Source organism: Trachurus trachurus, assembly GCF_905171665.1.
Source record: "Trachurus trachurus genome assembly, chromosome: 6".
Classification (NCBI taxonomy): domain Eukaryota; kingdom Metazoa; phylum Chordata; class Actinopteri; order Carangiformes; family Carangidae; genus Trachurus; species Trachurus trachurus.
Window position 1 is genome coordinate 30,591,810 of NC_139897.1, and position 13,235 is coordinate 30,605,044.

Below are 13,235 nucleotides of genomic sequence, written 5' to 3' on the forward strand. Positions count from 1 at the left end.
CAGTTTTAAGAACCAATAACCGGTTTTTAAGCGGTGGAAAAGCAAAGATCCGGTGCTAGTCAGGCTCTGGCTCTGAACCAGCACTCGAACCAGCTCAGTGGAGAAGGAGGGGAAACCCAAAACCCCGGTATGTCACAAAACTATAACGCGCCCATTCAATTACATTGACGTTCACTGTTCTTTTGCCGTCCATCATGGCGTCCGGAGCTATCGCGAGTGGAACGTGACGTCACGTGCAAGGGGTCAATAGTTACTGGGCTGCACAGCGCCCAGCCAGTCTCCCCTCCAGAGCTCTGGTCACACACAAAAACATCTGCTCGGCAACGACGCCGTAGAAAAAAAAAGAAGAAGAAGCGCGAGGCACAACCTGACGGCCCCGACCTGACTGTGTCATTTCTACATTCTTGGGCTGAACCGGGCTTGAACTGGCGCGTCCAGTCGGGTTGGTTGAGCCGCTCTGGCCCGTTGAGAACTCAAATCTAAGCCCATAGGGTCCATGCAGACAGGGAGCCCAAACAGCCAGGCAGCCCAGCCCGGAGGCAGAGGAGGGAGAGATAACACAGCAGCAGGTGTGTGTGTGTGCGTGCGTGCGTGCGTGCGTGCGTGCGTGTGTGATAGGCCTACCTGCAAACCCCGACATTTGTAATGTTTATTAAGAGAAACACATATTTCAGGACCCTGACTTGCAGGCTGAAATATAGCCTATTCAAAGACTTAAAATAACAGGACTATTATTCAGCAGTTTTGGCTCAAGCATGCAAATTCGAACCTGATTTGGGGGGAGATTGGCAGCCCTAGTGTTGTGTAGGTGTGTCTCTTGGTCTGGAGGAATAAAGTGAAGCAGAGTTGCTACTGGACACGCTATCTCGTCTCCTGTCCCGTTTATTGATTTTCTATATCAATACAGTATGCGAACCCAGAACGCTCGGCTACAATAGAAACCCCAGTTAGTACCCCCCCCCGGCGCCTACGTTATGCATTCAGGTAGCAGCAGCCCCCAGCCCCCCCCACTGAAATCAACTTCCAGCGTGCCTGCTGACAGACTGACATTCCACTGGTGCCAAAGTGCAGCATGGAGATGATGGTGAACACAACAGATGTAACAACAGCTGTTGGACATGTACTCACCATAAACATGGAGTACAGGTGTGTTTGATGCTGCTGGGCAGACTGACCACTGGGAACCTCTGAGCTCTCCTGGTCCACTCTGTGGAGGAATCGTCAAGTGAACATCAGTACAGAGAGACAGAGATGGCAAAAGTACCTAGATTCTTTACTTGAGTAGAAGTAAAAGTACCTGTGTAAAAAATGACTTGAGTAATAGTGAAAGTACTGATCCAATCATCTATACTCAAGTAAAAGTAAAAAGTACAGGCTCTGAAATGTACTCAAAAGTATTATGAAAAGTAAAAAGTATTTCTATTGCACGATTCACTGCAAAGCTAATAACCACACGATAATTTATCTTGAATCCATTTCATCAATGTTATTGTTTGAATAATTCACTCAAGTTTACCTGCCGGACACAAGATGTATCCTAGTGAACTTCACCATAGTCAATCGTAGGCATTTGTATTGTACACTTCAGGTATACACATCACACTTCTGAACATTCAATTTTGGACCAGGATTGGCTTCTAAACTGTGGTGTCACAAATCATGCTCATAGTCCCAATTAATCATCTTTTTTAATCGTACATCAGGCAACAATTGTTTCTCACTGTACAGGTGGTGTGTTATTGTGAATGGCACACCCAGGGACTACGTATGAAAATAACTACACTTCTCTAGCCATTATCTGGTACAAAATATACCGTGTCCCTGCCAAATAAAATAAAAATGAAACAAATCTGCACACTGCAGTCAGTGAAGCTCAATTGAAAAACCCTTCACAATTAAGACGTGTGCTCCTAGATAAAAGTACCTCACTGTTTACACTTAGACAACACATGACCCCTCAACTTCCCTCTCCATCACTCTACACTACATCAAACAAAAAACTGTATGCAGTGTTCCTGTAGGAGTTTTTAAAGTTCTTATCATTTCTATGATAACCTGAATCTGACTGTCAGTTACAGCTTACATCTGATCAGCTGATCCACATCCTCCTTTAAAGTTAATGTACCCGTCCTTTGACGAGTCACTCTTTAAAGACAGACAGCTGGGTTCAGGAGAGTCTGGTCTCTGCTGCTGGATCCTGAAACAACAACACAACTGATGTTAAATATTTTAGGTACATTGGACATGAATACAGAAAAGTTTTGCAGTTTTATGCAACCTGGCTGAATATTTGTCAGATTTCTACAGACCCTGGATGACGATAACAGAACGAGTTTCGCGGCAGATAATGTGTAATTTAGAGTCTGCATTTTCTGTGCCCCGATCACTCCCACTATATGGCTATAAGCAACTCTCGAATGGACCTAAATATTGTCCAAAGGACTCCAAATGACACCAAAGTTACATGGGTGAGCAAACAACCTTATTTTATGCCATAAATAAGGTCCAGCTTGTAAAAAATGGCACGTGTCCTTTAACATGTGGATGTTCAGACAGGGACTCTTTACTGCAGCTGGACAATGTCTGAGTTTTAACTCAGAATTAGAATCATTGAAATTTGACTCCACAGGAATAACGTTCAACAGAGACTCAAAAGCTTTGAAATTTAGTTTAGTCTTACATCTGATCAGCTGATCCACGTCCTCCTTTAAATTCAACGAGCTTTCCTATTGACCGGTAACTCTTTAAAGACAGACAGCTGGGTTCAGGAGAGTCTGGTCTCTGCTGCTGGATCCTGAAACAACAGCACAACTGATAAATGTACAGGTTGGAGAAAAACTGATGAAAAATATCTTCAATCTTTTAATAAACACAACAACTGACTTCTAGAGAGAAAAGTCTGACAGGTTTAATTCTGACCTTTGACCTCTGGTCTGGCCCTGATGTCCCCCACACAGAGTGGTTTTAGAGGGAGGGGCTCCCTCCTCTCTGTCCTCACACTGATCCATGCTGCTGAGGTCACATCCACATCAGCTCACACACACTTTGTAGCTTCACCTGCAGAGGAAACACACATCATTCATGTGCACAGCAGCTCACATGTCCATCATGTCTCCAGCTGCTCCTCCACTGATTGGCTCTTCTTCTCTGCTTCATATCAGTGTCAGCTGAATGCAGTCACACAGCAGTGAGGAAGAGGAAGCTGCCATCAGCTGCTGTACTTCTACTATCAGTCCACTAGATGGCGTCATGAAGCTGCAGTGAAGTGAAGAGCAGCCCAGCAACATGATCCATGGACGACTGTTTCCATCCACTGACACACACAAGGACTGAGATCCACTGAGTTGATGTGACACAGTCTCTGTGTGGACAGCGTCCCTGTAGAAAACCACTGGATCAAACAAGCTACAGCTGATTGTTACACACACAACAACTGGGCCTCAACTCAGCTGCAGTACAAGCAGGAAGTAGCACAACAAGGAAATACTCAAGGAAAAGTACAAGTACCTGACAACTGTACTGATGATAGGCAGTAACAGTACTGATCAATAGACTGTAGTAGCTGTTGAAGCAGGAGCCTCTGTGGTGTTCACTGTCTTTCTGAACATCATATTAAAAACCCTGTGAGCCGCTCAGCCGCCACACTGAGTCCACATCAGTCCTGTAGTGTAAATCTAATGACAGACCACTCACCACAGACAAAGTCACAGCTGTTCTCCAGCGGCTGTCCGGACGAGCTCAGGCCGCGATCAGTGGCTCAGACAGCGGGAGAGCAGCGGCTCATCTCCGCCTCCTCCACAGGCTGATTCAGGCGGTGAAGCTGCCTCCAGCTGCACACAAATAACCACTCTCTTCACGTAACTGCCACAGGAGACAATAAACTGCGACACAACTGTTGGTGTTAAACTATGAACTGTGACTCACCTGTTGGATATGATACTGTAATCTTATCTGGATAAATGAATCTGCTCCGCTGCACTTTGCTCCATGAAATAAAATACCCAGCGTACAAAGAACGTTTATCACACATAATATTACAGACCAAAGTTACATGAGGGAAGTTCAGTCAGGACAGACTATTAAGAATGGAATAGACGGGATGTGAAGCAGAAAGACAATTATTGTGAACAAATAATATTTTGGTGCTTAGGCCCCAGGGAGCAGATCAGCTTAGAAGACAGATTGATGAATGTGAAGCTTCTATCTGAAGAGGACTTCCCCCGGGCCCAGACACTGGTGGTGGTAGGGATGATGCCTGCTGAGTTTTTTGCGGGCTGGTTGACAGCTGAATGAGAGTAAAGAGAGAGCACTTTTAAACATGACAGATGAAAGTTGATTGGAGGAGGAGAGAAGGTGGCGGATTGTGATTGGATGAGGACACGTGCTGAGGTGTGGATTTAAGAGGGAAGCGGGAGAGATGAAATATACTCAGTGAGCATGCTTGGAGAGATAGTCTTCCTGACTGAACTTTTGCTAAGCTTCATTAAGCTACAGTAACAGAAAATGACATGTACACAGGTGAACTAAACAATGTACTATGGGAATTATAAAGCAATAAACAATTAATGAGTAATAAGAAAGGCACCAGCTTCATCAACTGCTCCACCACCACAAGGCCAAAGTCCATCTGCTGATAAGACTCCTGATAACTTATAGTAGGTGTAGCCTAATAAGTGCGGCTCAGGAACAAAGATGACTCAGATGTGATTGTTTCCTGGGTTTATTCACTACAGAGGTGGTGAAAACACATGAAAATAATACATACAGTCTCCTTGGTCTACCTCTATAACAATGCAGCACAGCACTGTTGCATTGGTCAATAGCAGGGCTGTGGTGGCTGCACTGTCCCAATCACTGCTGTTTGGCCTTGGAGAGAGCTTCACCTCAGCCCTGACTGGTTTCCCTTTGCCCCGTTTTTAGCAGATTTTAACATTTTGATGAGTAATTGTCGTAATTTGAACCTCTGTGTCTGCCTAAACCCTAAGCTGTATGTCAGACCCGAGTGCTTTCCTTTGTTAATATTCCTAAAAATTATGTCACAATGAATGACCACGTGAGGTCACAGGTGAGTGAACAGGTGAGTGAGAAGTTGTTGCAGACCTCACCTGAAGTATCTGAGAAACACACCACACACAGTAATTTAATACAACCTTAATGTGACACTTGAGTCATGTGTTTGTGTTTGTTTGTTGTGTAACTGTGACAATAAACAGTTCACAGTGACAAACACTTGGGGGGTTCCTCCATCAAGCTCGCTTAGCTCAAAATCTGACTTCAACGGCCGAGTCTCGCTTATTTTAGTGAGAGTTCAGTTCCATCAACGTTCCCAGACTCGCTGCAGCGTGGACTAAAATGTTTAAAACTATTTGTTTTACCCACTGAGCTATAAGACACACCTAGAATAGGGATTCATATGAGGCTGAAATAGAAGGAACTTTGTGCCACTTGTGCATTGATCCTGTCAGTCGTATTGTTCTAGACCTCCTCTGTGATGTAAGAGAGTTGGACAATTTCTGATTTTTCTTTTGTATAGTAGTAGGTCCCCAAGATAGAGATACTGGGGGCACGACTAACAAGCAGCTGTGTAACGTTACCCCATGCGTTACCCACACCATTCATGACCTCACTCAGGGTGTCAGTAGCCACAGCTTTTACTATACAGAGTCATTTTAATAGTTTAATCATTGTTTTAACAGACAATCCATCTAGAGCAGTGTTTCCTTTTCTTCTTGTACAGTCCTTATATTCATCGTAAGTCTCCATAAATAACGTTCAATACATAATCTTTAATCTCTGTGCAACAAATGACAGAAACAAATGTAACAGTTTGGGTTTAACCATTTGTGCGTGACCAAACGTCGATAATAATAATAATAATCAATAATTTGATTTTCCTAAAGCTTTAACCTAAAATCTTCTGAGTTCAGAGTTAATTCTCTCTTTAACCAAACACCGATCATAACCTGATCAGACCTGAACTCATCAATAGCCCAATCACCAATCAATAGACGAACAGTGAAAGTGAATCAGAGTCAAACAGCATTGAGTTCAGACGTGAGGTCATCGATCAGTGACCTCATCATGAACAATAAACAGAAACTCTGAGGTTGAACCTTTGACCTTCAGTCAGACTGACGATCTGAACTTTCTCTTAAAGACACAGTGAACGTTTCTTTGTGAGGTCATGCGACGATGCAACATTTTGGCAAATTGGCCCATTGCCATAATCCCTATAGTCATAGCAGTAGGTTTGTTACCTTTAATTGTCGGTGCAAGCTATTTTTAGAATGGCGGAGCAGAGCCGTGAGCTGCTCAGAGCTACGCTACGGAGGCTAGTGGGATTTCTTGGTTTCCCTCATCAAACTCATCAAATACACAATCCAACAACTCCACAACGCTCTGGTGGACAAGTTGTGACCTGCACATTCACCACACTATAAGATAATAACAGAACGTTACCAGACAGAGTCGGTTTAGAGGTAAATGCAGAGACTGCTTGATGAAAAACTGTCCCTGAAGGCAACGTGCATCCGCGGTTTTGCATTTGCCTCGAAAACAACTCCACACTGACAATTAAAGGTAACAAACCTACTGCTAATAAGGGATTATGGCAATGGGCCAATTTGCCAAAATGTTGAACTGTCCCTTTAAGAGAAAAAAAAGTCCAAATTCTTTGATTTCAGTTTCTTAAATGTGAATATTTCTGGTTTATTTGTTCCTTTATGACAATAACAAACAATAAACTGAGTCTCTCTTTGGTTTGTGAAGAAAACAAGACATTTGAGGACGTCGTCTTGTGGTTTGGGAAACACTGATTTGGCATTTTTTAACATTTTATTGACCAAACAACTAATCGATTAATCGTTTAAATAATCAACAGATTAATCGAGGACAAAAATAATCATTAGTTGCAGCCCTATACACGATCAATCCATTACCAATATGTTAGCAATGGAGGGGAACTTCATCATATTTTAAGTTTTAATCATCCTGCTGTGAAAACGTGGCGTCGTCGTGGTGACGTGGTGGTGGTGGTGAAGAAGAGACGAAGCCTCCTCACCTTTCTGCGACGCCTGCGACGCCTCGTCTCTGTCCGTCGTCAGGAACAGCTGCACGTTGTTGTCCAGCAAACAGTCGGTGAAATCCTCCTCAGCCGAGAAACAGAAGCTGCCGACGTCCAGACCTGCAGCAGAGCGACGGTGACCATGACGATGATGATGATGATGATGATGATGTCACAACAGGAAGTGAACACTGACCCGTCACTGACCGGATAAACTCTTAAAAAGTTAAATTACCGTAGCGTCTGGTGCTGCTGATGATGCGGGAGCTCTGCTGCTGCTGCTGCGCATCAGTGGTCACCATGACGACGTCAAACAGCAGCGTCTCCGTGGGATTCGCCTCCAGCAGACGCTGATTCACTCTCTGCAGAGCCTGATGGAAAACAAAGTCCAGCCCTTCATGTGTCGTCTTCAAAACAACAGCTCACACATTGTTCCCTCTGTTGTCGGGGACTATTTTCTGTGGCGGATTAATTCACATTTGGTGAAATTTAGGTGAGATTCGGTGAGATCAACTTCAGAAACTGAGGAATTTTGGTTATTTATCTATTTATTGACTCGTAATTTATTCGACTGTGATTGTTACAATGTGGTGGTGCTTATAACCGTCCTGTTGTCCTACTGGGTCAAGGAAGGAAGGACGAAGGGAAAGATGGGAGGAAAGAAGGAAGGGGAAAATGAAAGAAAGATAGATGGAGGAAGGGAACAGATTAGGTCAATTGGGTCAAAAGGGAAAGAAGAAGTAAGGACGGAGGGAAGGAAGGAAGGAAGGAAGGAAGGAAGGAAGGAAGGAAGGAAGGAAGGAAGGAAGGAAGGAAGGAAGGAAGGAAGGAAGGAAGGGAGGAAGAAAGGAAAAGGGAAGGAAGGAAAAAAGATGGAGGGAGGGAACAGATTAGGTCAATTGGGTCAAAAAGGAAGGAAGAAATGAGGACGAAGGGAAAGAAAGAAGGAAGGAAGGAAGGAAGGAAGGAAGGAAGGAAGGAAGGAAGGAAGGAAGGAAGGAAGGAAGGAAGGAAGGAAGGAAGGAAAAGGGAAGTGAAAAAGGAAGGAAGGAAAAACAGATGGAGGGAGGGAACAGATTGGGTCAAAGAAGGGAGGAGATGGATGGATGAAGGGAAAGAAGGGAGGAAGGAAGGACGGAAAAGGGAAGGGAAAAAGGAAGGAAGGAAAAACAGATGGAGGAAGGGAACAGATTAGGTCAAAGAAGGGAGGAGATGGATGGATGAAGGGAAAGAAGGGAGGAAAGAAGGAAGGGAAAAATGAAAGAAAGGTAGATGGAGGAAGGGAACAGATTGGGTCAATTGGGTCAAAAAGGAAGGAAGAAATGAGGACGAAGGGAAAGAAGGAAGGAAGGAAGGAGGGAAGGAAAAGGAAGGAAGGAAAAAAGATGGAGGGAGGGAACAGATTAGGTCAAAGAAGGGAGGAGATGGATGGATGAAGGGAAAGAAGGGAGGAAGGAAGGACGGAAAAAAGGAAAGGAAAAAGGATTGTGGAAAGAAGGAAGGAAAGAAAGATGGAGGGAGGGAACAGATTGGTTCAATTTGAAACCAGAAAGACAACAGGAGGGTTAAAATACATCATGTGTAATAAATACTGTGGTATTTCAATAATAAAACTGTAACATTCCCAGAATAACTTTAATATTTTGAGATAATGTAGTTGTACTTTGAGAATAAAGTCGTAGCATTTTATGCTGAAAAAATACAATTTAAAAGGAGGAAGTTAAAATATCTGAGGAATAAAGTTGTTTTTCTGGAGTCGTAACATTTCCTGAATAAAGTCACAAAAATAAATTCATAATTAGGGGATAAACAAAAGAAATGAAGGAATAAAATCCCAGAATTACAGAAATAATGTGGCTGTAATTAAAGGACAAAGTCGTAGTGTTTCAGGAATAATGGAGTTGTATTTTGTATTTTAAAGAGTTTTTTTCTTTTATTAAAATATTTTTTTAGGGGAAAAATTATAATATTTATAGTTGTAACATTTCTAGAATAAAATTAGCGGATACAAATATTCTGGAGATAAAATTGATTATCTGTTCTTGTCAACAAAGTTCATATCTTGATACCACAGCTCACAAACCAATAATAATATTCATCATTTATGGACAAACTGAGGCGTCACCAGTACACGGTCTGTATGACGCTGCAGTTTCTCCGTCTCTAGTGAAAACTCTCTCTTATCTGTATATAAAGAGAAGTGGAGGCTACTTGGTTATTACATGAGCTGCTCAGTGTTTTCCAGGTCTTGTCTATTTTTATGCGCTTGTCGTCTGTAATGAGAAACCTCAGACGACTCAGTGAAGGTTTAAATCGTTCACCTCCTGCTTCTCGGAGAAGCAGCTGACGCCTCACGTTCACATCGACGTGTCACTGAGTTTATATCATAGTTTAACCTGAAGGAGGAGGTGAAGAAGGTAGAGATAGATAGATAGATAGATAGATAGATAGATAGATAGATAGATAGATAGATAGATAGATAGATAGATAGATAGATAGATAGATAGATAGATAGATAGATAGAACGATAGATAGAACGATAGATAGATAGATAGATAGATAGATAGATAGATAGATAGATAGATAGATAGATAGATAGATAGATAGATAGATAGATAGATAGATAGATAGATAGATAGATAGAATGATAGAACGATAGATAGATAGATAGATAGATAGATAGATAGATAGATAGATAGATAGATAGATAGATAGAACGATAGATAGATAGATAGATAGATAGATAGATAGAACGATAGATAGATAGATAGATAGATAGATAGATAGATAGATAGATAGATAGATAGATAGATAGATAGAACGACAGATAGATAGATAGATAGATAGATAGATAGATAGATAGATAGATAGATAGATAGATAGATAGATAGATAGATAGAACGATAGAACAATAGATAGATAGATAGATAGATAGATATACTGTAGATAGATAGATAGATATATAGATAGATAGATAGATAGATAGATAGAACGATAGATAGACAGAACGATAGACACAGCGATAGATAGATAGAACGATAGATAGAACGATAGATAGAACGATAGATAGAACGATAGAACGATAGATAGATAGATAGATAGATAGATAGAGTAGATAGATAGATAGTGAAGAAGGTAGAGATAGATAGATAGATAGATAGATAGATAGATAGATAGATAGATAGATAGATAGATAGAGTAGATAGATAGATAGATAGATAGATAGATAGAACGATAGATAGATAGATAGATAGATAGATAGATAGATATACTGTAGATAGATAGATAGATAGATATATAGATAGATAGATAGATAGATAGAACGATAGATACAGCGATAGATAGATAGAACGATAGAACGATAGATAGATAGATAGATAGATAGAACGATAGATAGAACGATAGAACGATAGATAGATAGAGAGATAGATAGATAGATAGATAGATAGATAGATAGATAGATAGATAGATAGATAGATAGATAGATAGATAGACAGACAGATAGATAGATAGATAGATAGATAGATAGATAGATAGATAGATAGATAGATAGATAGTGTTGAGGCTCTTGTGAAACGTCTAAAATTTAAAACAGACAGGAAGTAGGAAGAGGAGTGAAGAAACATCTGGGAACGTCTCTTCAAATCTTATTTCTTCTCGATCATCTGGATTTAGTTCTGTCTGAGAAGCTGCTTGACTCAGAGTGTGAGTTTAGAGTTGGAGAGTTGTATTTATTTTATGTTTTTCTATGAATGTAAAGTGTTTAATCATCATATTGCTGAAAAAAGAGACAGTTTTCATTGTGCAACGAGTTCAGTTTCACTACAGCTGAGTGAAAATCTGACAGTTCATAGATGCTGTTGTATTAAATAGTTGAACAGCAGTGAGATGGATGATGAAATAAACACATTAACTCCTCCACACACCTGCAGCAGCGGGAAGGCCACGCCCTCTTCGTACGCCTCTTCACCATCAGCTCCACCTTCGAACACCGACCGAGACGTCACGGCAACGACCACCGCACGATCAGCATCTTTCTGCAGAAGAAACACAGGACATGAGTTATATACGTATAGTGATAGGAAATGTGAATCGTATTATTGGATATTGATTATTGAGTCGTTCCATAATGTGACAGTGAAGGTGAAATGAGCATCAGTACAGTTTCATCTTGTCTTGACTTACAAAAACACATCAAATATGTTTATATGTTTTTTTTTCATTATTGTGTGTCGATAAAAACAAGTTTCTTATGTGCTGATAATATCTTGTTTTATATTATCAGATAAATGTGGTGAAGTCAAGACTTTTAGGTTTAATTGTAGTAGAGTATAAAGTACCAGAAACTGGAAATACAGAACTAAGATGGACATGAATTTTTGATTTATTTATTTGTTTTATTCATTGAAAAAAGAAAATAAAAAGAGTTTAACCAGAGACCTTCTATTTGGTTTGACACAAAAAAATAATGCAACTTCTGAATGAAAGGGGGCAGAAAAGCAAACTGACCTTTTAGACATCATTATTAAACATTTTAACTTCTGTTTCCTAAATAATAAAGATCTTAAAATATAATTCTGCTTCGTGTTCTCTCAGTCTTTGCAGAAACTGACCTGAATTTCAGCCTCTTATTCATCGATCCGGATCTCCACTAGAAAACGTGCAAGTTCACATTTACGTCACTAATCTGCGACAGAAGTGTCACAGGTAAATAAATGATTATGGTTGTTTAGAAATAATTAGGTCCCGCTCCTCAAATCGGCGTGCATTATATAATATATGCATTTATATTTTAATATTTTAATCACTTTCTAATCTCTCCCGGTCTGATGGAACTTGTGCAAGATGAATCAGTTTGGATTTTAGTGCACCATGTGGCTGCATGGGTTTTATTTCTGTGCCGAATTGAACATAAGTCACTCACGTCTCAAACTATGAGCTTTATTGATGTTTGCTTCAAAAAAGAAACATTATTATACTTAAAATAATGATTATTTAAACGGAGTCTAGTGCACAACTCTGATAAACAGCCTCACTCCTCTGGTTTCTGTCGGAGTTCTTCTGCAGATGTGTGAAATTCAGATCTCTCGTTGTGTTTGTGGGTGTGAGACAGCCCATAATAACCTGCCTCAGTCTCAGGTGAGTCTCTCTTAACTTACCTGCTTCACGTCCGTGTTCTGCACCGTGGAAACCATGTCAGCTGCGGCGCCTTCACGGCCTCGACAGGTTAAAGTTTCTTTATCTTTACCTGTTCACGGACACAACGACCCCGTCACCACAGCAACAACAGCAGCAGCAGCAGCAGCAGCAACTGTCTGTCAAAGTTCCCCCAGAAACACTCAACTCTTTAGTTCACTTCCGCTTTTCTGACGTGTGTGACGTAGCCGACCGCTTTAATGCTGCGTTCAGGACAACTCGGAACTGGGAACTCTTTCCCGACCTCCTACTTGAAAACGTGAAATTGAACGCCACCACACCACCTCATGTCGGAGCTTCATCCATCCACTCGGGAAAAAAAATCTAGCCCGTTTTCTCCGAGAATCAGTTGTCTTCTTTACAAAAATAAACAGTTGGAGATATTTTGGACATTAGAGAATCATCACAACAAGAAAAAAAGTGTTTGTTTGTTTGGCGGGGAGAGCTAGGTGCTCTGCGAACGGATTGTAATGTCTTTCCAGGATGTTCCACAGTTAGGCTATCTGAGGTGAGTGAACACAAAGTTTATACTGTTTATAGACTAGCTACACACTGAACAGGGCTCCAGACTAACTTTTTTGACTAAGAGCACAGTGGCCCCTAACTTAAAATTTTAGGAGCGCAAGCAGAAAATTTAGGGGTGCACACCGAAATCGACTTGCAAAGTACATTTTCACATTTCCTCTAATTTTCACTGTATTACTGATAAATATACATGAATGCAGAAACTATAATGTTTTAAATTCACATTTTATTGTTAAACAGTTTAAAGCAGATATCAGTGGAATGTTTTTGTTAATATAAGTCCTAAATAGTCCTATTTTCCGTCAGCAATCACTTACATGAAGTATTTCAGCCTAAACACGAGTCTCTCCGTCACTCTGCTCTGCTGTAACCCGAGGAGAAAATTTTCCTTGTGGGATACAAGTGTTATCCAATGAGGAGAGAGAACGGCATGAAGGGCTGTGTGTGCAGC

At 41.0% G+C, this 13,235-nt stretch overlaps 1 protein-coding gene across 1 annotated transcript; it reads right to left on the reverse strand.

Annotated features, from left to right (window-relative positions):
- Window positions 1-6,974: 6,974 nt before the first annotated feature.
- On the reverse strand, window positions 6,975-12,377 carry LOC310987931 (cytosolic 5'-nucleotidase 1A-like; the record flags this gene model as incomplete). Its single annotated transcript, XM_083974399.1, has 4 exons — window positions 12,223-12,377; window positions 10,990-11,100; window positions 7,299-7,434; window positions 6,975-7,183 (listed from the first exon to the last, which is right to left on the reverse strand). The coding sequence occupies exons 1-4, from the start codon at window positions 12,256-12,258 to the stop codon at window positions 6,975-6,977; spliced, it is 492 nt and encodes a 163-aa protein (XP_083830525.1). The 5' UTR covers window positions 12,259-12,377.
- Window positions 12,378-13,235: the final 858 nt, after the last annotated feature.